The sequence below is a fragment of the Glycine max genome, chromosome 3, assembly GCF_000004515.6.
Source record: "Glycine max cultivar Williams 82 chromosome 3, Glycine_max_v4.0, whole genome shotgun sequence".
Taxonomy (NCBI): Eukaryota; Viridiplantae; Streptophyta; class Magnoliopsida; order Fabales; family Fabaceae; genus Glycine; species Glycine max.
The window spans coordinates 22,114,243-22,139,172 of NC_016090.4; the positions used below are offsets into that span (position 1 = coordinate 22,114,243).

The following is a 24,930-nucleotide window of genomic DNA, read 5'->3' on the forward strand; positions in this document are numbered from 1 at the left end:
ATGACTAACAAGTCACCAAGGCACAACTTTACCGCTGCACCAGGGCTCGCCCTCGAATTACTTGATTGATTATTCAAAAAAAAAATTTATGCTTTTCAAAATTATTATATTTTATTTCAAATAAAATTATTTTAATATGGTGAAACCTTCTATGTTAATAAAAAAAACTCATCTTGGTAAGTGTTGATAGTCAATTAGCACTTAGTCTTAGGAAAAAGGTGACTGTGTTTTAAAATTTGTAGATACTAAAAACCAACCTGTAGACATCTTCACAAAACCACACAGTCTTAGACAAATGATTTATGTTTTGATGACTTATGACTTATTTGTTGTTTATGCACATATGCTTCTATTATAATGTAAGGATAATTTATTATCTTGTTTGATTTCTATAAGTTTCTCTTTTCTTGTTTAATTATTTAATTTTGATTTTAATCCTTGTATTTGGCTATGTTTTTATGACATTTGAGCACTTATTATTTCTTTTTAATATTTGCTTAGTATGACTGAATAATTATGAATTATGCTATATGACTGTGTTTTTTATATATTTGATCTATTCATGTTTCTTGCTTCATGATTGGTTTATATCCTTCAATGTATGCCTTGTGAATGATTAATAGTATATGTTTGTCTTATACTTGTTACGCACTTTGGCTTTTTGTTGATGCCAAAGGGGGAGAGAAATAGGGAATAAATCAAGAACTCACATAAGTAATTAACTTAATTTCAAGAGAAGCATAAACTCAAAAACAAAGGGGGAGAATGGAAATTTATGTGAGTGATCGACTAGGAAAAAATGTGTGAGTGTGTTTCTTGATTTCAGAAGTTGTCATCATCAAAAAGGGGAAGAGTGTAGAAGCAAGCTTCATGATGAATCAAGATTGATTCAAAGAGTTTTGATGATAACAAAGATGATGACAAAAATCTCAAAAGTCAAGAGCACTTCATGATAACAAAGATGATGATCTCAAGAATCAAAGAATGAGTTCAAGATTGAATCAAGAACACTTCAAGGTTCAAAAGGAAATTTGATTTCAAGAATCAAGAATCAAGTTTCAAGATTCAAGTTCCAAGAATCAAGATCAAGATTCAAGACAAAAGATTCAAGAATCAAGAGAAGACTCAATCAAGATAAGTATTAAAAAAAATTTCAAAAACTGAGTAGCACATGAATTTTTCTCAAAAACCTTTTACCAAAGAGTTTTTACTCTCTAGTAATCGATTACCAGATTGTTGTAATCGATTACCAGTAGCAAAATGTTTTTCAAAAAGCCTTCAACTGAATTTACAACGTTCCAATTGATTTCAAAATGTTGTAATTGATTACAATGATTTGGTAATCGATTACCAGTGTGTTTGAACGTTGGAATTTAAATTTAAATGTGAAGAGTCACATCCTTTCACAAACTTTTTACATAAAATCAAAGTTCATTGACTCTGTTTTCTAACTTGGTATCCCAATTTTCTAGCAAAAATCTACAAAATTTCCTAAAAGTTCTACAAGGCAACATTTGATTTCCAAATTACACTAGTTCAAAGATTTGCATTTTTCTAATCCTTGCCAAAACCAAATTAAGTTTTACTTTTCTATATTGAAGCTTACAAAATTATCTTTTCATCAAGGTAAAAATTTCACCTAAAATCATTTTCTACAAATCCAAGTAAATTTTTCTTTATATCCTTTTTTCCAACTTAACATTTTTTTTTAGCACAATTCTATATTGCAATGCCTTTTTAAATTAGAAGGTACCACTTTAAATTTATCTAATGTACATGTTTAGAAAGCTTATTTTGTCTCGTTCAAGGATTGGTAATCACATTTCGAAGATGATCAACACAAAATTAAAAAATTGAAAAGAAAAAAACGAGCACGACTGGTTTCAAAATCACAAATAGAGAGGTCAACTTGCATGCCACATATGAGATCCAATTTGAGTTTATTTACCTCATCATGACCTTAAGAGTGTGTTTGGATGGAGAAATTTAAAATTCTGAGAAATTTAAAATTCTAAGAATTTTAAATACATCAATTGAAATTCTTTTATTTTCAAAATTTTGTGTTTGGATAAACAAAATTAAAATTATGAGGATGAAAAAAATGAATGAAAAAAAAATTATGGTTGGTGTGCTAGTTATACGTGTTCCTCTATGCTCACACCCGATTGATATATTTTAGGACCTCATACTGTGTTTCTTGAAGAAGACTGTAAGAAGAAAATTTCAATTTCTCACCTTTTAGAAGGAAATTGAAATTCCAGATATTTAGTTGTTTAAAATTCTGTTCTAAAATTCCAAAATTTTAAATTCTTCGTAAAAAGCATCCAAACAATGAATTCTAAATTACAGAAATTCAAATTCTCTGATAAATTACTTTCCTCAATTAAAATTCTCTATCCAAACGCACTCTAAAAGACAATTTGTCACATTTTGTGTCTAGATCAATTTATGACAAATTTTACAAAACTCCAACCATTAGATTTTCTTAAACTCTCCAGAAAGTAGCACCTGCTCAAACCTAAACCTAAAAACTACAACTGCCTCCTTTATTCTAACTTCGAATTTTAAGAGAGAGAAAAAAGCTTGGTTTAAAATTGTGAAAAAAATATGAATAAAGTCTCCTTTGTATAAGGATCATTCTCAATCTATTCAAAAGTCAAAAAGATGAAGAGAAACAACCACACATGTACAAAATCACCAAACAGAACAACAACCAATCTATTAAAAATGCTGAGAAATGGTGTGTTTAGCCATTGAAATCAACATGTAACAAAAATGGTGAGGTGTATGATGCATGCAAAGAGGGACCACGAAAATCCGATGGTGAAAACTACCATACACTGCCAAGGTTTGAATTTACACAAAAACTCCTTACCAAGCTTTGGAACATCACCAATGGAAGAAGGTAAGATGAGTTGAAATTGTGAAAGGAGATGAAAGGAACAATGGAGAAGATGGTTTTTGTGAGTGAAGGTGGAAGCAACAAACTGAATTCTCATCCTTTCTCTCTCTAAGTTTTGGCCATCACAAGGAAAATGAGGGGAGAGTGGTGTGATGGTTGAGTGTTCAAGGGAGCAAAAGATGTGGTTGGAGAGGTTTTTCCTTTTGCATGGCTGGCCACCTTCCATTGGTGGGAGGGGTTTGTGCCATGATGGCCTTTGGGGTTTCCACGAGTGTAATTTTACACTGAAACTCTTCACAGTGAAAATAAAGTTTAAACTAGTTTTAAGAATTAAATCTATACAATTAAAACTTATATAAAACTTGTCATTTAATAGATCACTCATGTAATTAAATTAATTCTAATTGATCAAATAATTTTTTCATTTTGAAAAGAATTTAAATTAACAAACAAAACATCACAGGCAAGTAATGGCAGGCAAACAATTCCAGACAACTAGTCACAGGAAACTAATTACAGAGAATATATATATATATATATATATATATATATATATATATATATATATATATATATATGGAGTTGTAAATTTTGAAGGTGTTACAATCATATTCCAATTTCACGAAGTTGCCGCTAAAATAAATAGTCATGTTAAGTGTTAATGATACCTCAAAAATCAAATTCTGTTGCATGATGAAGAAACATAGACACTCCAATTGAGAATTAGAACTTATTGATCTCTTGAATATATATATATATATATATATATATATATATATATCAGAAAGGCTGGAATTAAGAAAAAGTCGTGATGCATCTATTAAACATGATATATTTAGATTTGGGGAAAATAAGGTATTAAGGAAAATTCAGTAAAAATCAGCCAACAGTTGAAGCCAAATACACTAGGATGGATCATTCATCACTTGTTGAACTAGTAGGTTCCTCCTCTTTGGCAGGTTCGGAATCTGTTTCAGATGCGTCAGTGGACTGAACAGAAGTGACTGGACCTGTTGCAGAATTTGAAGTTTTGGAAGTAGTTGAATCTGTGACTTTTGTCTCAACTGCAGATTTTGAAATGAATCCTTGGGCCTCCATAGCTTCACGTGCTGCGTTTTCCTTTGATTTTTTGGCTCTTTCCAACACTTCTTCCTGCATGAGCATTATATTTTCCAACATTTAAAAGACAGGAATCTACATCTACAGTAAAAATGCTACAAGCTAGAAAGTGGGATGCAAAAAGCATGGATCAACTTTAAATTATAAAATTTATGAATGCGCCTAAATTAAGGTTACACTTTGATAGGTACCAGAAGCGAAATTAAAATACTGAACTAAAATGGTATTCAAATGCTTTAGGAACCCAGAGGAAGTGCCCTCAGTACAAGGATTACCTATAAAGTAAAGTAGCAGAAAAGCAATCTAATGGAATTAAAAAGAGAAAAATAAGATAGTGACTCCTTTTTGCAGAGATAGGAATAAATCTGATAACACTGGAAAATCACGGATAAAGAAAATAGAAGAAAACAGAGCCAAACACCAAGAACAAAGAGTAAATCACTGAGAATCTTTATTGCTTATAGAAGAAGAACGCAGAACAGAGAATTACAACTGAAAAAGGTTCAACTGAATCCCAATTCAGTTGAACTTCTGTACCCAACTCTAACTAAATCCCAATTCAGTTAGTCCCAAATCCCAATATGCCAAAAAACTCTTCATCAGTTAGAGCCCTTATTTATAGTACTCTTTAACTAACAGAATTCAGTTAGTTATTCCTATTACTGTCAGGCTGGCGCCTAACATACACTTTGGTAACAAGAGGTTTAGACATTCTCTTAATCTTATCAATACTCTCCCCCAAAAGAACCACCTTGTCCTCAAGGAAAAACTGAGGAAAAACCTCTAAAATCTGAATAGCTGACTCCCAAGAGTTCTCACAAGCTGGTAATTGGTCCCATTGAACCAAAACTTTCAAATTTCCCAAAGCATCCTCTCTCCATTGAAGAATTTCAGCCGACTGAACCTGTAGTTCCATTTCTTCAGAAAGTAAAGGAGGCAATGGTTGAGGGTGCTGAAGAGGCTTGAGTGACTTTTTCAGCAAAGATACATGAAATACAGGGTGAATTTTAGCATGAGCAGGGAGCTCCAACTTGTATGCTGCAGGACCAATCCTCTCCAGAATCTTATAAGGCCCGTAAAATTTAGGGGATAGCTTTGCTACTGGTCTTCTAGCCAAAGATCTCATCTTGTAAGGCTGAAGCTTCAAAAGTACCCAATCACCTACCTCAAAATCAAACTGTCTTCTGTGTTTATTAGCTTGTGCTTTCATCAAATTCTGGACCTTTAAAAGATTCTTCTTTAACTCTTGTAAGACCACATCTCTGGCTACCAGTAGCTGATTCACTGTGTCAATCTTGGAAGTAAAAGTGCACCCCTTAATCAAAGTAGGAGGATCTCTTCCATATAAATCCTTGAATGGTGTCATGCCAGCAAAAATATTGAAAGTAGTATTGAACCAAAATTCTGCCCAAGATAACCAATCAACCCACTGTTTTGGCTTTGGACCCAAAAAACATCTGAGATAAGTTTCCAAACTCCTATTAACCACTTTGGTTTGTCCATCGGTTTGAGGATGGTATGCAGTGCTATACTTCAATTGTGTTCCTACTAATTTGAACAATTGCTGCCAAAACTGACTGAGAAAAATCTAATCTCTATCTGAAACTATAGAAGCGGGAAAACCATGGAGTTTGACCACTTCTCTGACAAACATAGCAGTCCCATCCTTAGCAGAAAAAGGATGACTTAGAGCATAAAAATGAGCATATTTAGTTAACCTGTCGACTACCACAAAGATAGTGTCCTTTCCCCTGGATTTTGGCAAACCTGAAATGAAATCCATGGAGATATCTTGCCACACTTGAGTTGGTATTGGCAGTGGTTGTAAAAGACCTCCAGGAGCCAAGGTCGAATGCTTGTATCTCTGGCAAACATCACAAGCCTCCACATACTGTTTCACATAATTCCTCATGCCCTCCCAATAAAAAAAACTAGATATCCTTTTGAAAGTTCTGAAGAAACCTAAGTGGTCCCCAGCAACACTATCATGGCGTTCAGCCAGAATAAGAGGAATTCTATTTGAAGATTTTGACAACACTAATCTTCCTTTGTACAATAACCTCCCAACTTGAAACTGGAATCCAGGGTGAGAATTAGGATCCCCAGACAGATCCTGAATAACCTTCTGCCATTTTGGTTCTTGTTGCACCTCTTGAAACCAATCCTCAGAATCAGCTAACTGTATTACAGAAACAGCAGCATACATAGCCTTTCTGGAGAAAGCATCGGCGACTGGATTTTCCTTGCCTGGCTTGAATTGGATCTCAAAATCTAATCCAATGAGCTTCACAGCCCACTTAAACTACTCCTCAGAAAAGAGCCTCTGGTCTGTGAGGAATTTCAAACTCCTTTGATCAGTCTTGATAACAAAGTGTCTCCCCATAAGATAGTGTTTTCATTTCTGTACAGCTTGCACAACTGCCATCAACTCCCTTTCATAGACTGACTTCAATTGTGCTCGAGGGAAAAGTCCTTTGCTCCAAAAAGCCAAAGGCCTGCCCTCTTGCATAAGAACAGCCCCTACTCCTTTACTAGAAGCATCTGTCTCCAGAACAAAGGTTTTTGAAAAAACAGGAATTGCTAATAAAGGCAAACTGTAATACAGGATGATGGAGAAATTGAAGGGGATGTGAATCATCGCATTCAAGCAGGATGGATGAAATGGAGAAAAGCATCGGGGGTGTTATGTGATGCAAAGGTACCGATCAAGCTAAAGGGAAAGTTTTATCGGACTGCGGTAAGACCGGCGATTTTGTACGGAACAGAATGTTGGGCAGTCAAGAGCCAACATGAGAATAAAGTAAGTGTAGCGGAGATGAGGATGTTGCGGTGGATGTGTGGTAAGACTCGACAGGATAAAATTAGAAACGAAGCTATTAGAGAGAGGGTTGGAGTAGCGCCTATTGTAGAGAAGATGGTGGAAAATAGACTTAGGTGGTTTGGGCATGTAGAGAGAAGACCGGTAGACTCTGTAGTGAGGAGAGTAGACCAGATGGAGAGAAGGCAAACAATTCGAGGCAGAGGAAGACCCAAAAAAGAGAGGTTATCAAAAAGGATCTCGAACTTAATGATTTGGATAGAAGTATGGTACTTGATAGAACATTATGGCGGAAGTTGATCCATGTAGCCGACCCCACCTAGTGGGATAAGGCGTTGTTGTTGTTGTTGTTGTTGCTAATAAAGGCAAACTGACCATGGCAGATTTTAAAGTTTCAAAAGCTAGAGTAGCTTCTGGTGTCCATACAAAGCTATCCTTTTTCAGTAATTCAATCAAAGGCTTTGCTATTTTACCATAGCCTTGGACAAATCTTCTATAGTAGCCTGTCAGTCCTAAAACCCCCTTCAAACTCTTCAGAATCTTTAGGAACTGGCCAGGAACTCATTGCTGCCACCTTGGATTTATCTGCTGCCACCCCAGAATCAGAAATGATGTGGCCAAGATACTCTAAACTGGGCTTAGCAAAACTGCATTTCTTTCTGTTGGCAGTTAAAGAATGAGTCCTTAAAGCTTCTAACACTTGCCTCAAATGATCCACATGAACCAACTCATCCTTGCTATAGATTAGAATGTCATCAAAAAATACCAAAGCAAATTGCCTAAGGAATGGCCTCAATACGTCATTCATAAGGCCTTGAAAAGTTGATGGAGCATTGGTAAGACCAAAAGGCATGACCACAAACTCATAGTGCCCCTCATGCGTCCTAAAGGTTGTTTTCTCAATATCTGAATCTTTCATTCTGATTTGGTGATATCCAGCCTTGAAATCCAATTTCGTGAAGATAATAGCTCCAACAATTTCATCCAAAAGCTCCTCTATTATTGGAATTGGAAATTTATTAGGTATGGTTATCTTGTTTAAAGCTCGATAATCCACACAAAATCTCCATTCCCCATCTTTCTTTTTGACTTAGATAATAGGGCTAGAATAAGGACTTATGCTAGGCCTTATGACCCCTGATTCCATCATTTCCCTAACCATCCTTTCTATCTCATTTTTCTGATAATGAGGATACTTATAAGGCCTCAGATTGGGAATAGAAGCACCTTCTGTTAATTAGATGGCATGATCATGTCTTCTTATTGGAGATAACCCTTGAGGATCAGCAAAAACATCCTCAAATTCTGCTAACAAATCCAGAACAGCTGCAAGAATTTCCACTTTTTCAGTAGCAGCCTCAGTAGAAGATTCACAATGAATCATTAATCCTTCTCCTTCCTCCTTCAGAATCTGCATCAAAGCCCCTAAAGGAAGTGCAGTTCTTGTCAATGCAGGATTTCCAGAAATCTTAATCAATTTGCCTCCCTGTTTGACAGTAAGTTCCAACTTGCCAAAATCAGCCTTGATTTCCCCCAAACCAGCTAACCAATCCAACCCCAAAACAATATCCATCCCTTTCAAAGTAAACAAATAGAAATCCTATTCAATTTCTAGTTGCTGCAATTGGAACTATAATTTGGGACACTTTCCTTTGCACCTCACTTTATGGCCATCTCCCACCTCCACCAGGTAAGGAGTATCTTGAACTCTCAAGTTCAGTTTATCCACCAATTCTGCAGCTATAAAATTGTGGGAAGCCCCACAATCCAACAATATCACAATAGAATGGGCTTGTAATAAACCCTCCACTTTCCAGGATTTTGAAGTGGTAAATCCAGACATAGAGCATAATGATAATTGCAAGGATTTAAAAGTCTGCAAACTGTCTTCTTGTTCCTTTTCCTCTACCTCTTCTTCTTCTACTTCTAGAATTATCATTCTAAATTGCCTATTTTTGCATCTGTGTTCTCTAGTAAATGGCTCATCACATCTAAAACATAGTCCCTTTTCTCTTTTCTCCCTCATTTTTACCCCAGTAAAATGCTTAAATTCCCCACTCCTATTCCTCCCACTTTCTACAATTTGGCTTTGCTCTGTACCACTCCGTGTACTACTCACAGCAGAAACTTCATTCTTCTTATCATTTTCCAATTTAGACTCCAAAGTAACAGTTTTAGTGTAGGGACTACTTCTAGAATAACTAGAAGTTCTAGCATAGCCATAATTATTCTTCTTATTAAGCAACACATTCTTTTGTTCTATCAATAAAGCTTTTTGAATGATTTCTGATAAGGAATGTAAATCATACAATTTTACCTCTGCTTGCAACTCTTCCTTAAGGTCATTCAGAAAAATTTCTCTAACGAATTCTTGATCAATAGTCCTCAATGCTCCCCATACTTCTCAAAATCTTCCACAAAGCTTGAGAGATAACAATTGTTCAAACGGATTTTGAATCATGGAAGGTTGAAATCTCCTCACAACAGCAAGTTTGAACCTCTCCCAATTTGGATTTGGATTGCACCTCTCCCACCATTGATACCAACTCAAAGCTTTTCCCTCCAAAGCCATCCCTGTCGCTTGCATCTTTTCATCTTCATTGACATCTTTCAACAGAAAATATCTCTCCAATCGATGTGTCCAGCCAAACACATCTTCTCCAGCAAAAATCGGAATCTCCAGCTTGCGCCACTTCTCCCTTCGATTCGTATCCTCAAGATGACCATCACTGCTGTCGATTCCTTCAAGAATTGGACCTCCCTTGCGATCACGATCTCGATTTTGGCCAAATCACGCGACAATCTCTGTGATTTGTTCCTCGTGTTTCTTTGCCAGAGCTTCAGCAAGCTCCAATCGAATCCTCATCTCCTCACGCTCTTGCTCCCAATCTTCAGAGTTTCGCGCCATACTCTTGGTCTTCATATGCAGCGTCTGGAATCGCGGATCTCAGGACACCAGATCGGTGCTCTGATACCAGTGATAACACTGGCAAATCACGGATAAAGAAAATAGAAGAAAACAGAGCCAAACACCAAGAACAGAGAGTAAATCACTGAGAATCTTTATTGCTTACAAAAGAAGAACGCAAAACAGAGAATTACAACTGAAAAAGGTTCAACTGAATCCCAATTCAGTTGAACTTCTGTACCCAACTCTAACTGAATCCCAATTCAGTTAGTCCCAAATCCCAATATGCCAAAAAACTCCTTTAGCATCAATTAGAGCCCTTATTTATAGTACTCTTTAACTAACAGAATTCAGTTAGTTATTCCTATTACTGTCAGGCTAGCACCTAACATACACTTTGGTAACAAGAGATTTAGGCATTCTCTTAACCCTATCAAAATCCTATACTCCTTTGCATGATATCCATACCTCTTCCAATCCCCTCTAGCCCCTATTTTCCCACTTTCTCCTCTATTGCATGATTTGCGTGATTCCCTGATGATTCACACACCCTCCTGCTCCACTTCTTTGCCACCAAGGGAATTTCTGTTATTCTTCCCTACCCTTCCTCTCTCTCCATCGTCAGCTGCCACATGTACCTCCCTATTCTCATTTCAATCTTTGCTATTGTGGCCTATTACCCTACTCAATACACGTTCCTCTCCATCTTTCTCCTTTCATACCTCTTTAATTATGGGCTTATCGTATTTTAAGACAAATTAATCATTCAAATGGGTTAATATAAATATTCAGTTTTATTCATTCCTAATTTACAGACAGGCAACTGCAGATATTGAAGAAATATACGCTGCAGTTGCCATGCTGCAGTTGCCTGTCTGTAAATATATATAGCTAATATGTTTGGAACATTCGGCATTGGTTCCACACAAAAATCCACTCTACTCCATATCTATAATTTCCTTTTAGCTAATATGATTAAGTCACCTAAACTCTAGAATTTCTGTTAAATAATTCCAACCTTCATTTTTCATTGTTTTAAAACATGCATTGTAAACAATTGTTAATTTTCACAATAATAGACAATTAGATGCCAAACATGGAAATATATTGATAGATACATATCCAGAATGGTGGAAAACAGCCAATCTTAATTACAAAAAGAATGCCTTCTGTTATGACCAAGTCTGAGTCATCAGAGTGAAGATGCAGAGGAGATTGAGGCCCAATCTGTAGTGGACCAGAGGCCCAAAAGGAATGTGACGGCACCAAAGAAATGGAATGACTATGTGCTTTACAAGAAGTGATCCTTTATTATTAGTAGTGTAAATAATGTAATGACTCAGCTTATTCTAGAAGGGGATCGTTACAATTCTGGTAGGAAGGATCTAGATATTATTCTGTTTGAGAAGCATGTGCTCATGGCTATAGATTCCTGTAATTCCATTGGTTGATTAATTAGAATTAAGTTCATTCTTATCCTATTATTCTTTCTTCTTTAGGAGGCCCTTCTGTCCTTGAATTTAGAACTATCTCACATCATTGGTGCTTTTGTAGAGTACCCACTACCTTTGCCATGGCAGACAACACCAAATCTAAAACCAACACCACTCACAATGCACAATTCAATGAGCTTCTGCAACGTATGGCAAGTTTAAAATCCACCTTCATTGACAAGATGGAGGACGTTCCCAATCGTGTGACAGCATTAGAGAACCGATCTCCCATCCATTCTGCCACTTCGAACTTCAGCTCCCCCAATTCCTATCATCAGAGGCACTTTCTGAAATTAGATATTCCCAGATTTGTAGGAGATGACCCCCATGGGTGGATTTTTAAAATTACCCAGTTCTTTTACTATATGAAACCCTAGACGAAGAGAGAACAACAGTTGCTTCATTCTATTTGGATGGTGTTGCTTTAGCTTAGTGTCAATGGGTTGAATCCTTCCTTCTTGCTGAGCTGTTTCATATCAAGACTTAAGTCGGAGCTCAAGAGAGAGGTTCTAGCCCAACAGCCCAGATCATTATCACAGACGGCTGGTCTTGCTAGACTCCCATGAGGATAAGTTTCAAGACATGCTTCATTTGTCACCAAAGAAGGAGCTTCTTTTCTTTGAGGAAGAGTCAGTCAGCCAATCATCATCCTTGGAATGACCAAACAGAAAATCATCAGAGGTAGACATTTCTATCAAATGCACTGGAGATGCAGAGCTAGTTGTTGAAGAGTCCCCCGTCAAAGACCACTCAATCTCTCAAGTTGGAAATCTCTCATAGGCTCAAATTGGATCTTTGTTTCGAACTCCAACTGTGTGCCTCATATGACACTCACCCAACACAAGTCATGGTCAAACTGCGCTGATCCCAGTCAAGAGCACATTTGGCCCAACACATAATGCAAACCAGGAAAAATCAATGAGTGGCTGCAATGTGATTCAGTTGAATGTGAAGGCCAATGATAGTCTTTTGTCAAAATATGCAAATTGGGATGAAGATAGGGGTACTGTGCAAGGAGATTTTGGGGAAACAGTTACATGAAATCTATATGTTATCAATTGGTTGTTTCCAACCTTGAGAACAAGGTTGCAAGGTTATCAAACTCGAAAGTTTACGCAGACTCGTGAGAGTTCATGAACTCGACTCGTAGACTCAACTCGCAGACTCGTAAGAGTTTATTTCATATAAAAATAATATCAAAATATCTATAAATAACATACTAATTAAACATTTCAACAATATAATAAAGCAAAGCAGTATCACAAAGTTCAGAATATTTAAATAACCAAGTCTAGTAATAATACATCACTAGTAGACAATAACTTGTAGAAATTATAGTAGTGCTAGATCATTCTCATCGAGGGTTTGATGTTATTAAGTTTGGTATTATTAAAGTTAAGAATTTTCTATTTGAGAATAGCACGCTAAATGAATATATGTTGAATGTTAAACACATAGAAAACAATAAAAAATGACTTACATAGAGTTTATAGAGTTTACTCAGAGTATACTAAAAAAAGAGTTTACTCAAGAGTCAACTTGCAGAGTACAAGTGGACTTGTAAACTCGTAAGAGTTGGCGAGTTAACTCGAGATTTTGATAACCCTGCTTGTAACTTTAGACCATGAACAAAAAATCTACCATGTATATCCAATTTGTTTACAACGTGCTCTAGCTCGAATGGTGTCAATTTTTGGCCATTTGAGATCCCTGCCATGAAAAATGGTATACTCTCTTACAACTTCCATGGTCTAATTTTTTTAACTTGCTAACTCGTTGACTCGGTGGTAAACTCGAGAGTCTACAGAGTTTACTGAGAGTTTATAGAGTTGACTCAGAATCTACTAGAAAAAGAGTTTAATCAAGAGTCAACTCATAGAGTACAAGTGGACTCGTAAACTCGTAAGAGTTAGCGAGTTAACTCGAGATTTTGATAACCCTGCAAGGTTGTCTTTTAGGAGGGATGGTATTGATAGATATAAGGGGAAGGGAGAGTTAGTAAAGATAGTTAGTTTGTTAATGAGCTAGTTAGTTAGGTTTATTAGATATAAATAGGGGAAGAAGGATAGGAGAAGGGGAGATCTGTTCATTTTGTAGATTGAGCCTTAGCTCTTTGTGAAAGGATAATTTTTTTGCGAAGGGAAAACCCTTGGAGGAGAGTTATCTCTCCTACTTTTTGTTCTTCTCGTCCTATTCAATAAAACTCTTTCTTTTCTTTGTCATTTTAATTCTTGGTTCCTAACAATTCTTATCATATTATTCTTTTTTCTTTAGGAGGCCCTTCTGTCCTTGAATTCAGAAACTATCTCACATCACCTTCTGACCTCTTTCACAGTGATAAAAATCACAGATCACAGATCACAGATTTACAATATAAATGAATCCTTCTCTATGCCTCATGTAATCAAGAGACTTGTGGTTTGTTTGATTTTCTTCTCTTTTTTTCCTTTTTTTTGTTATAAAAACTGTTGTCTAAAACAATTCCACAATACTCGACAATCAATTTCCATCCAAAATCTATTAAAATTTGAAAATTGTTTACAAAAGTGTTTTACAATCTGAAAAACAGAAACAACTGGGAGATGCTTTCTCATCATCTCTTTTTTTCTTCAACTTCTCTGCTCAGGAGACATGTTTAAGAAAATAAAAATGTGCTTAGGGAACAAACACTTCACTTGAAATATTTGAAGTATGAAAATATGCACAAAAAAAGGAGCCTTGGCAACCACTTTGTTGAGAGATGTGTGTGTGTGTGTATATATATATATATATATTAAAAATTAACAGATAGTACAAAATAGGTTCATGATGAAGGCTACAGCCTAGCCTATGATGACAGATTACAGAACTAGCTTCTACAACAAGCAACAGAGAAATATAAAACACTAATAAAACACAATCAAACAACAACTTCCAAATGTGGTCAGGAGACAAATGAAATTTCTCAAACAAAAAAATATTTTTGAAACTAGTAAACATACAAGACCTTGGAATCTCCCTCCTAATTTCCAATCTAGAACCAAAGACTCCTCTCTATCCTTCTAATTATTTATGCCTTGGCATCTCCCTTTTCAAACTAACAATGTAATTATTACAACTAAAACTGATTGAACTGTATAACCGGAGTTTATTATCTTAAACATTGTTTAACAATTGGAGACAGGAGGACAGCCTTTCTTTTTTTTATGTTATTGAGTTATTTTGTCTTCTATCGGTATCACTTTTCAGAAAATATAGCACTGTTGCACATTCTATTAGTATAGAAAGGAAACAACATTCTAGTTATTCTAAATCACAATATGTTTATCAGCATCTCAATTGGTTGCCACTTTCATTTTCCAACTCATTTTTTCAACTCTTGTAAGTACTCTATCATTAAACTTAGAGGTCATCGGTGTGACTCTAACTTTATAGCTCAACAACTTTCTGTACATAATTATCCCAGTAATTTAAATTGGACAGTCCAACTCACTTAGTACAAAACTGATTGTAGACTAAATTAAATATATATAGGAATTTGCTAACGTACCCACCCTTGTTTTTTAGTATGAGAGCATTAGCAAACTATAGCTAGAGATTATCTTAAAATGGTGAGGATGAGTTACTTGGCGTAAGTTAATCCCTCCTCATATATATATATATATATATATATATATATTGGTAAGTGGTAACAGCTGGAATTTGAAATATTTTTATTTGGACAATTGGCAATCCCCATTACCAGTAATATCATTTTCAAATTAGAAATACAATATTGAACATTTGCCTATACTGGCAAATTAAGCTCCTATAAAAGCGCTGAACTATATTCTACAAGTTGAGTCACAATCTAACATCAATAGTCAGAGTATCCAAAATGTAGCACCAGATCATGTACCACATAAAATCTTTAAGCAGATTATAGCTGTTCAATTTATAGACTTAGATAAAAAATAATAATAATAAAATAGGCAACAATATTGTTTATGTAGTCATGAAGTAAAACACAAGACAACATATTATTTATCCAGCACAAGATAATGCCAGTTTAAACTACTCCACACCTGAAAGTCCTGGACTTGCTTTTGCTGTTCAGCTTGCAATCTTCCAACGGTGCTCAAAATCTCACCAACAGTGGATTCAATGCGCTCATTTAGAGCTTCAGCTACAGCTTTTCCCAAGAAAAATGCATCCAGGATACTTCTGTTGCTGCTATCACTATCACCTGCTAGATTCAGTTATTTATTTACTAGAAAAAGAAAATATAATAAATCACCTTAAAAATAGAGAACTTTAAGTGGACTATTTTATAACCTGAAAACTACTTGTTTACCAGTAAATAAACATAAACCACAAATTTGAAAAAGTAAATCCTTAAGAATGGATTATCATTGACCCAATTTACTAAGTGAAGCATTACCATTAGAAAAGGAGAAATGCCAGCAACACACCACTCACACACTCTCCTCAATTGGCTGAAATTTACTAGAAATCACAAATTTTGGTAGATTTCACTCCTCAATTATTCTCTCTCTTAATTTTGTAGTTTTTAGTGACTTTCAATCAATATGAGTGAGTAATAGAAAGAGTGTGTTAGAGAGTGTGCTGCTAACACTTCTTTTAGAAAAGGGTCTGTCTGTTTCCTGTTCTTCAACATTGTTTTCTATTTTCTAAAAATAAAAAAACAAAAGAACACATTCAATAAAAAAGTAGCTTTTGAAAGCTGTTATCAAAAGTAATACTTTTTTTTTCAGTTTTTACAATAATAATTGTTAGATATGATATAATAGAGATTAGGAGATGTGATAAGATATGATTCAGTTATAATATGGTGGAGATTAAGATATAATTTTGTTTATGATATGGTAGAGATTAAGGAGAGAAATAATGTAAAAAAAAAAAAACATCTTTGGTTTTAAACTTCCAGTTTTCTGATACTCATGTTTATCCTTACACTTCATCTTCTTCCCCCTCTCCTGCAATCTAAAAATTAGTTTTTGAAAACGGTTTCACGAAATAAATAAAAACACAAACAAACACACCCTAAGTAATGAACGTTGTTATAATTCCCTAGTCCCCATGAATCTAATCCTCAATTAAAAAGCCTTCAGCATTTGTGAGATAAAATAAAATATAAAAAAATCATGTAACAATAGATGCTACTAGAAACAGCAGTAAGGATAAATTGTTTTCAGACAACAGCAACCCATGAACCCCAGAAATTGATGTTAGGACACATCATCAACATTACTAGCAGCACAATAGAGAGAGAGAGAGAGAGAGAGAGAGAGAGAGAGGACAACAATACTGTACCAGAGCCAGGGCCACCTGGCCAGATGCTACAGTTGCAGCGAAGTCCAGTGTTTTGAGAACCCCTTTTGCGGGGAAGTTCAATGTGCGAAGAAGAAGAAGAAGGAACAGCGAAACTGGAAAATAAGGGACCAAAAGAAACATAGGTTTTGGACAACGTAGGAAACGCTGAAGAAGGTGAAAGAACAGTGTTCATTTTCTCCGAACACTCTCTTGCTCTGCCTCTGTTGTCCCGTTAACCCCACTACGAGTTGGACTTGTCCAGAAGATCTGAACTGAACTTGGAAAAGAAATCTCAAGAAAGGGAAAAACAAAGAAAAAACTATTAAATATGAATTTAATCCATCTAAGTTTTCAGGTTCTTTAATTTTTTTCTCCTTGTAAGTTTTTATGTTCAATTTTAGTTGTGGCTTGTAAATTTAATCTTTTTTCAATTTTAGGCTACATAAGATTACATTTTTTTTATTTAGTTCATGCAAGTTCGCATTTTAAGAAATTTAAATTGGAAAGATGAAAATTTACACAACGAAAAAAAAAATACATGAATCAAAATTTTAAAAAAAAACATGAATTTATAATGATTAAAAATGAAAAATAAACTTTCAAGACAAAAAAAGACAAAAATTTAAAATGTGCACACTTACAAAAACTAAAATTATATTTAAGTCTAAAAAAATTCTTACAAATTTTCTTGCTTTAAAAGGACCTAAAACAATTTTACATGGTCATTTAGTTATTTAAAAACTATTTTAATCATAAAGTTGTATGAATCTTATTCTCTTTTTTAATTAATTTAAATCATTTTATATTCATTGAATAGAAAGAAAAAACACTTTTTAAATTGATAATTTATTAATTTATTAATTTATCAATTAAATGATACATTTTTAAATTTAAATAAAATATTTCACAATATCAACATTATTAATTTCATAATACAAGTCAAGGCTTCTCTACATGCTTCCATCATCTATTGAGTTTCATTCCCCCGGAACGCTACTTCATTGACTACATGTAGCATAACTAATCTTGTTTTGAGGACATGTCATGGCTTGAAGAATTCTCCAACTCTCTAATCTAGTGATGAACAAAATCTAGATTAAGGCCTCAACTGGGAGGATTATTTGGAAATACAACAAATCACACTAGAATAGGATTGAATAATGTATTATATTAAATATAAATTTTTTTTTAATGGAAGATGTTTGATGAATATAACATTTTATAAGGACTCTCATCTATTGACTAAAACAAGATTTCTAAAACAAAATTGGACTGCCATCCAGTGATATATATATATATATATATATATATATATATATATATATATATTTTTTTTTCATAAGGAATTTGGTGTTTAAGAATGTGTCAATAATAGACTTTAAAAATATTTTGACAAGAGAAAGAACAACAATAAAAATACTTAATTTTATATTGATATACTTAATATGAGCGACATCATGTTCTCTCTTACCAATCATTAAAGAGTTTTATTAATCAAACTTGGTTACAAGAAATATTATTTTCGGTTATTTCTGTCTTAGGAGTATTCTCAATGATATTTGAAGTCTTGTTTTGGATACTTGTATGATTAAGCTTTGAAAATGCTTTTTAATTGTTTTCGGTCTGCTTTGGTCACTGGATCTTTCATGCATTACAAAAGATATTTAAAGTCATTACATCTTTAGACATTTAAAATCCAATGAAGAAAAAAATTTAAGCACATGTTCACAACGACCCTAGTACACAATGTGACTATCAGAGAGTAGAATAATGTCATAAAAAAGATTGTAAGTGTCTAGTGCTGGCTGTAGGAATGAGATGGTTGCGGTTCCTTTAAGAATGTGAACACATTGCTTGAGTGAATTAACACTTTCTAAAGTAGTTGAGCTATCCAAACCAGTAGATATTTTGTGCCAAGGGCAGTGCTCATGGATCTGGAGCCAAGGACCATGAATAGCATGGATATGAGTGAAACAAGGAATGTTTCTCTTATTCTTAATCTTTATGATTAATGTTAAATATTATTGTTTGCATTTGTCTTTACCTATGTAGATGGAGCTTTGGGGCTGACAAATCAAGGGTCCATAAGTTGGAGGAGCTACAAGAAACTGTAAGAGTCACTAAAAATGCCAAGAATGACGTAGCTGCAGGTAACTGCAAGGGATACTGTTTAGTTTATGGTTGCTTATGTTCTATTTTTCTCTGTATTTTGTATTCAAGGGATAAGCTTCCCAAGGAAGATTCCTTTTCTGATTTGCAGGGAGACAGGATTGCCTTGCTGATTTTTTTTTTTTTTATTTCTCGTTTCATTGTTTTGCACTTTTCTGATTTAAAGGATTACTTATCTTGTCCCTCTTACTCTTACCATTCTATCCTGAAAAAAGAGGAACAGAGTTTCCCCAAGCCCAATTTCATACTGATAAGAACCTTGGTTATGCAATTGAAAGGATATAAGATTTAAGGACAAAAAATTGTCAGTTATTGCTGCATCTGTTTTTCTTCTTAATGTGGGTAAATGATACCATACAGGTTTGAACTTATAAATTATGAAAAATTGGAAACTAAATGGGCATACGTGTCCTGTTAGGCCATACTAGAAAGAAGTTGTCTCCAGCAACCAGAGGACTAATATAAATGGAACACTATCTTTGCTTATGTTCTGAACCAAAGTACCACAAACCAACACAATAAAAAGAGTCCAACATCCATTATGTAAGAGTGCCTCAAAACATTGAGCTTTCTATTCTACTAAATGTGAGATTCATAAAATTGTAATCTCCTTTAAGTGTTGGTGTTGACAACTAGTTTTTTTATTTATCAATAACTAGTTTTAGTGATCTCTCTTGCTTGTTTGAAACAATAGAACATGTAGTTAGTTTATATTTTTTCCCCATGACATTTTTGTTCCAATAATAACTAATTGCTTTCATGCTGTAGCACAAAGGGTAATTGGAAAGTCAGTTGCCTTTGGGTTAGTTCTTGATGAATCTTGGCTTTGGCATCCTCCTGACTTTGAGACTGCTGCAAAGTTAGTGCTAGTTGCCTTTGGAGAGCCAGTTTCCTTTGGGTTAGTCCTTGAGAATTCATAGTACTTAATTATTTTTATTTGATGAAGCTCTTCGGTAAGGATGCCAAAAGTGTTTCTAATTTTTTTATTATTATTTCTACAATCATTTTAGTGCTTGAATCTTCAATATATATCCAAGGAAAGGAGCTATTCTTCCAGTATCTGATGCAGATATTATCATCCTCAACCCAAATTCAGGCTTTGAGATAAATGCAAAGTCCCACCACTCCAAACTGGACACAAATGTCTATGAGGGAAGGAGAGGAAAGGTACTCATTCAACTATAATCTGGTCCATCTAAGGATTTAAATTTCATTAACTGCTTAGTTACAGCATGAGTACTGCACGTTTTGGTTTAATATGGATTTTTCACCCATATCTCTTAAGTTCTCTAGACTTTTGACACAATCGTTTGCCTAAGGTGTTTGTTTATTATTTTTTTTGGAATTAATTTTTCGCCAGCATCAAGACTGAAGGTTCATATAGTTAGTTAGTTACAAGTGGTGTATAAAAAAAGTAAGATTTGGGAGGTATAGTTTTATTCAATTAAAGGCACTTCATTTATGTTGCTATATTGAGTTTGAGTTTGAATTGGGCAATTTCCTATACAAATTAGTAAAAGGAATAAATGAAAATAGAAAACATTTTTGCAAACCATAGGACCTAAGAGGTTGAATTTTGTAACAAGGCATGCTACTCTCTTCATGTCTAACAGAAAAATTCTATATTTAATGAGCAGAACACCAATGACAAACTAAAACAATAACCTTGTCTCAAATCTGGAGCTGAAGTTCCTTTGAACTTTCTAGTTTTTCTTTCTGGCCATAGATATTAGAGAACCTTCTCTATGGAATCCAAAACCTCTAAATTCAGTAAGTAGAAACCAACATAGAAAATCCTTATTATCGAAATTGTTTTTGTCATGATTTTCTTATTTATATTGCTTTTAACATTGGTTAGAGCTAGGGCTACAAATTGAGCATCCTCAAGAACTAATAAACACCATACAGGTTTGTATCTAGTCGAATTGTTTCAACACCCTTGTTTTTTTTTTATAATATATTAACTATTAATCACAATCATTTTTTATTTTGGGTAGTGACAAGCTGAAACAATAGCCTTGTCCCAAATTTGGGGCTGAAGTTCCCTTTGAACTTTCTAGTTTTCCTTTCTAGCCATAGATACCAAAGAATCTTCTTTATGGAATCCGAAACCTCTAAATTCAGTAAGTAGAAACCAACATAGAAAATCCTTATTATGACAATTGTTTTTGTCATGATTTTCTTATTTTTATTGCTTTCTACATTGGTTAGAGGTAGGGCTAGGAATTGAGCATCCTCAAGAACTAATAAACAACATACAGGTTTGTATCTAAGTCGAATTGTTTCAACACCCTTGTTTTTTTTTATTTATAATATAGTAACTATTAATCACAATCATTTTTTTTTATTTTGGATAGTGACAAGCTGAAACAATAACCTTGTCCTAAATCTGGAGCTGAAGTTCCTTTGAACTTTCTAGTTTTCCTTTCTGGCACTAAATACCAGAGAGCCTTCTTTATGGAATCCGAAACCTCTAAATTTAGTAAGTAGAAACCAACATAGAAAATCCTTATTATGAAAATTGTTTTTGTCATTATTTTCTTATTTTTATTGCTTTTTACATTGGTTAGAGGTAGGGCTACAAATTGAGCATCCTCAAGAACTAATAAACAACATACAAGTTTGTATCTAGTCGAATTGTTTCAACACCCATGTTTTTATTTATTTATAATATATTAACTATTGATCAGAGTCATTTTTTATTTTGGGTAGGAATTTATTTCATTGCTACAAATTTTTGGGGGGGGGAGGGGAAAGAAGAGGTAATCATGATAAATTTATACTCAAATGTGATGTAGTAATTAACTTATTATGTATTGGCAGAAGCTTTTTGTTTGTAATAAAATCTATTTGTCAGACATATTTATCTATTTATGATGATTATGATGCATGCAATTTTTTTCATTTAAATGTGTAGAATGCTGAATTGGCTTCCGAGGTTTGTCATGGACGTTGTAAAATTCCAGTGGCAGATTACAAAGTTCCCTAGTTTGTAGCAATTCCTATGATTTTTAGTATTTAAATTATATGTTCTATTGTGCTTTGTTGAAATTATGGGGATTTTAGGGTAGGGAATAAATATATAAATATTATTTGCATTGCATATAAATAAATCTTTCTTTCATTACCTAGAGCCATATTTCAATCCTTGAATTATTAAATAATAGAATATGTAAATCTATTTCTTGTGTATGTCAATCAGAATGATCTTCACGTTGCAGAATTGACCGTCAGAGAAAACCTTGCCTTCTCAGCATGAGTCCATGGAGTTGGAGCTCGTTATGGTTAGTTCACATGAATGCTTACACTTATTTTTAAATTCAATATTCAAAACACTGACATTTTAAATTCAATATTTTTAAAATGAGATAAAAAAAATACTAAAGTAAATTTAAAACTAATTTCGCAATACATTTATTTATTTAAGATAATGTGTGTATTTTTACTTTATACATATTATTTCTTTTTTATTTATTTATGACTGTACCTCTGGTTCATGCTCAGATTCTGACCAACCTGTTTCACCAATTACAAAATTAAAATATGATAAAATTATGACTTAATAGATAGAATTACTTATAATATGTTCTAAATATTAGTAAGTATTTTTTTAAAAAAAAATATGTACTTAAAAAAATATATGTACTTAAATAAATATATGCGTATTTAGTGATATAAAAGAAATTGAACACATTGAGAGCAGTTTCATTATTGCGAGTTGAATAAATTATTTGGCATGCAAATCAGTCTAACAATTTTTACAAATTAATGATAGAAAAATATAGATAACAAACATTTGAATGTAGACAAAAATACGAAATATATATTTAAGTCATTCAATGATTTACTTAAATTGCATATTTAAATTTGAACAACACATTTAAGATGAAAAATATCAGAGACAAAAGGCAATATTTGCCCTGCTATAAATAAAAATATTATTAAGATTGATAATTAATTATTGTTATAACCAAATGATTAATAAAATAGTGTCGAAACTTAAAATTAATGAGTCCAACAAAATTAATGAGTCTTACTTATACTTGCAGACTTGCTAGCGGAATTGCCAAAAGAGAAAAGGAGGCAAATATCAAGCCTGATCCAGATATTGATGGCTACATGAAGGTAAGGAAGATGACATTTTTTGTCAGGATGTGTTTTCTATATTTGACTTGCATCCCTTAGCCTTCCTTCATGGTGTTTTGTTATTATACATATAATAATAATAGTAGTTGAAAAGTTCGGAAGGCTAATCAAGTGACATTTGCATGTTCTTGTCCTAAAATTTTTAGATCTCCACCTTAATATATTTTAATTTTTTTAAAAAGAAAATATTCTAAGACGTTTCTTTAAAAATCATCTAAAATGTTTACATTCTAAGACGATTTTTGAAAAAATCATATTAGAATCCTCAATTTTTTTTTTAAAAAAAAAATATTCTAAGACGTTTCGTTGAAAAACCGTTTTAGAACGAGTTTTACAAAAACCGTCTTTTAATTGTCTATTTTTAATTTTTTTTAAAAAAATTATAAGACGGTTATTAGCTAAAGACCATCTTAGAAGATTAACATTCTAAGATGGTTTTTAGCTAACAACCGTCTTAGAAGGGTACTCTGTTGGACAAGTGGTCTCAATAACTTAAGAGGGGGGTGAATTAAGTTTTAAAAAATTTTCACTAACAAATTTTAACCTCCTTTTAAATGACATATGATAGGCTCAGAATGTAGAAGAAGAAGAAGAAGAAGCAATCAATTTAATAATATTCTTTTAAATGCGCAAGACAAAGTAAATTGTAGTAAAATAACTGAGATAAGGGAAGAGAGAAAATGCAAACTCAATTTATACTGGTTCGACCATTTCTCGTGCCTACGTCCAATCCTAAAGCAACCCACTTGAGATTTTACACTATCTCTATAAATCTTTTACAGTCTTTGAACACACCTTGGGATCTCTCACCCTTGTGTTCAATATTCTCACAATCCAAGAGACAAAGAGTCTATTGATTACAACTGAGTTTATGAGATGAACAAAAAGATTTCTCTCATTTAGGGTAGATGCTACAAATTAAAGATCCTAAAAAACTTCTCAATAGATTTGCAAGTGTTTGACCAATAGTTGCTTATAAAGAATTTGACAATTATGTTCTCTTAGAAAATCTCTTTCATACTTTTCGAAGTCAGACACACACATATATAGGCCCATTGTGTCTTTTCAAAATGGTTTGACGATATGTGTCTTTTCAAAAAGTTTTTCTAAAATTTTCTCACTGGTAATCGATTACAGGATTCTGGTAATCGATTACACAATTAAATTTTTGAAGAGTCATGACTTTTCAAAGGTTTTTTTGAAGTCTCTTCACTGGTAATCAATTATATGATTCTGGTAATCGATTACACAGATCAAAATTCAAACAGTTTTGTGTCATTAGTCAAAAATATCTTCACAAACTCTCTGATAATTGATTACCAGTTCAAAATTATCTTTTTGAACTGATTTAGCCTTTGATGAAAGAATATTTGATACTAAAGATGTTGAGGCCAAACTAAAGCAATCAAATTGAGATTCTTTAAACAAACTTACTAAGTTCTTATCTTAGATTTACTTGATCTTGTTTGCTTGACATTGAATTAATCTTGAAGCAATCTCTGTTTGCTTAACCTTGAATGTTTCTTGAAGCAATCTTGTTTGATTATACTTTGACATCATCAAAAATCTATGTATTCATACATTTACATACTCTTCTAAGACGATTCTTAGTTAAGAACCGTTTTAGAAGGGTACCTTTTTCTAAGATAGTTTTTAGGGAACCATCGTCGAAAGTCTTGACTTTCAACAACGTTGGCTTCAAAGATGGTTTTGAACCGGAAACGTCTCGGAAGCGTTATGGAAGTACCTCGACTTTGATTTTCTTCACGGAAACATGCTTTTTTTTACCCAAAACAGCTGAAATGCATAGCATAGGGGTCGAGAACCCTTCGTAACAGCCCCCTCGCCCTATTTATAGAAAAAACGGGGTGGAGCTTGCCGCCCAGCTCGCTCCGACGAGCTAGGTTGCTTCCTCCTTAAGCAACCTAGCTTCTAAAATGTCCGGGAACGGCCTAGATTCGAAAATTTCTATTTACACCCCTAGCTTTATAAGTTCACCGCCCCTTTTTCGTAATTTACGGAAAAGTTATGGAAGCCTTACGAAAGCATATAGGACTTGATTTTCTTCTTTTTTTTTCTCTTC

The 24,930-nt window shown here is 33.8% G+C and overlaps 1 protein-coding gene and 1 long non-coding RNA gene across 2 annotated transcripts; one reads left to right on the forward strand and one right to left on the reverse strand.

Moving 5' to 3' along the window:
* Positions 1–3,697: 3,697 nt before the first annotated feature.
* On the reverse strand, positions 3,698–16,886 carry LOC100800588 (uncharacterized protein At4g13200, chloroplastic). Its single transcript, XM_014774181.3, has 3 exons — positions 16,533–16,886; positions 15,284–15,444; positions 3,698–4,054 (listed from the first exon to the last, which is right to left on the reverse strand). The coding sequence occupies exons 1-3, from the start codon at positions 16,723–16,725 to the stop codon at positions 3,818–3,820; spliced, it is 591 nt and encodes a 196-aa protein (XP_014629667.2). The 5' UTR covers positions 16,726–16,886; the 3' UTR covers positions 3,698–3,817.
* Positions 16,887–18,380: 1,494 nt separating this feature from the next.
* LOC121174580 (uncharacterized) lies at positions 18,381–22,834 on the forward strand. Its single transcript, XR_005890680.1, has 7 exons — positions 18,381–18,682; positions 19,470–19,599; positions 19,712–20,824; positions 20,913–20,962; positions 21,059–21,183; positions 21,904–21,985; positions 22,751–22,834. It is a non-coding gene; the product is annotated as an uncharacterized lncRNA (long non-coding RNA).
* Positions 22,835–24,930: the final 2,096 nt, after the last annotated feature.

Excerpts from the sequence above, each read along its gene's own strand:
- LOC100800588 (XM_014774181.3), bottom strand. The coding sequence starts at position 16,725 with ATGAACACTGTTCTTTCACCTTCTTCAGCGTTTCCTACGTTGTCCAAA. Across the intron at positions 15,445-16,532 it reads GCCAGGTGGCCCTGGCTCTG|GTGATAGTGATAGCAGCAAC; the intron begins GTACAGTATTGT and ends TGAATCTAGCAG. Across the intron at positions 4,055-15,283 it reads AGCAAGTCCAGGACTTTCAG|GAAGAAGTGTTGGAAAGAGC; the intron begins GTGTGGAGTAGT and ends ATGCTCATGCAG.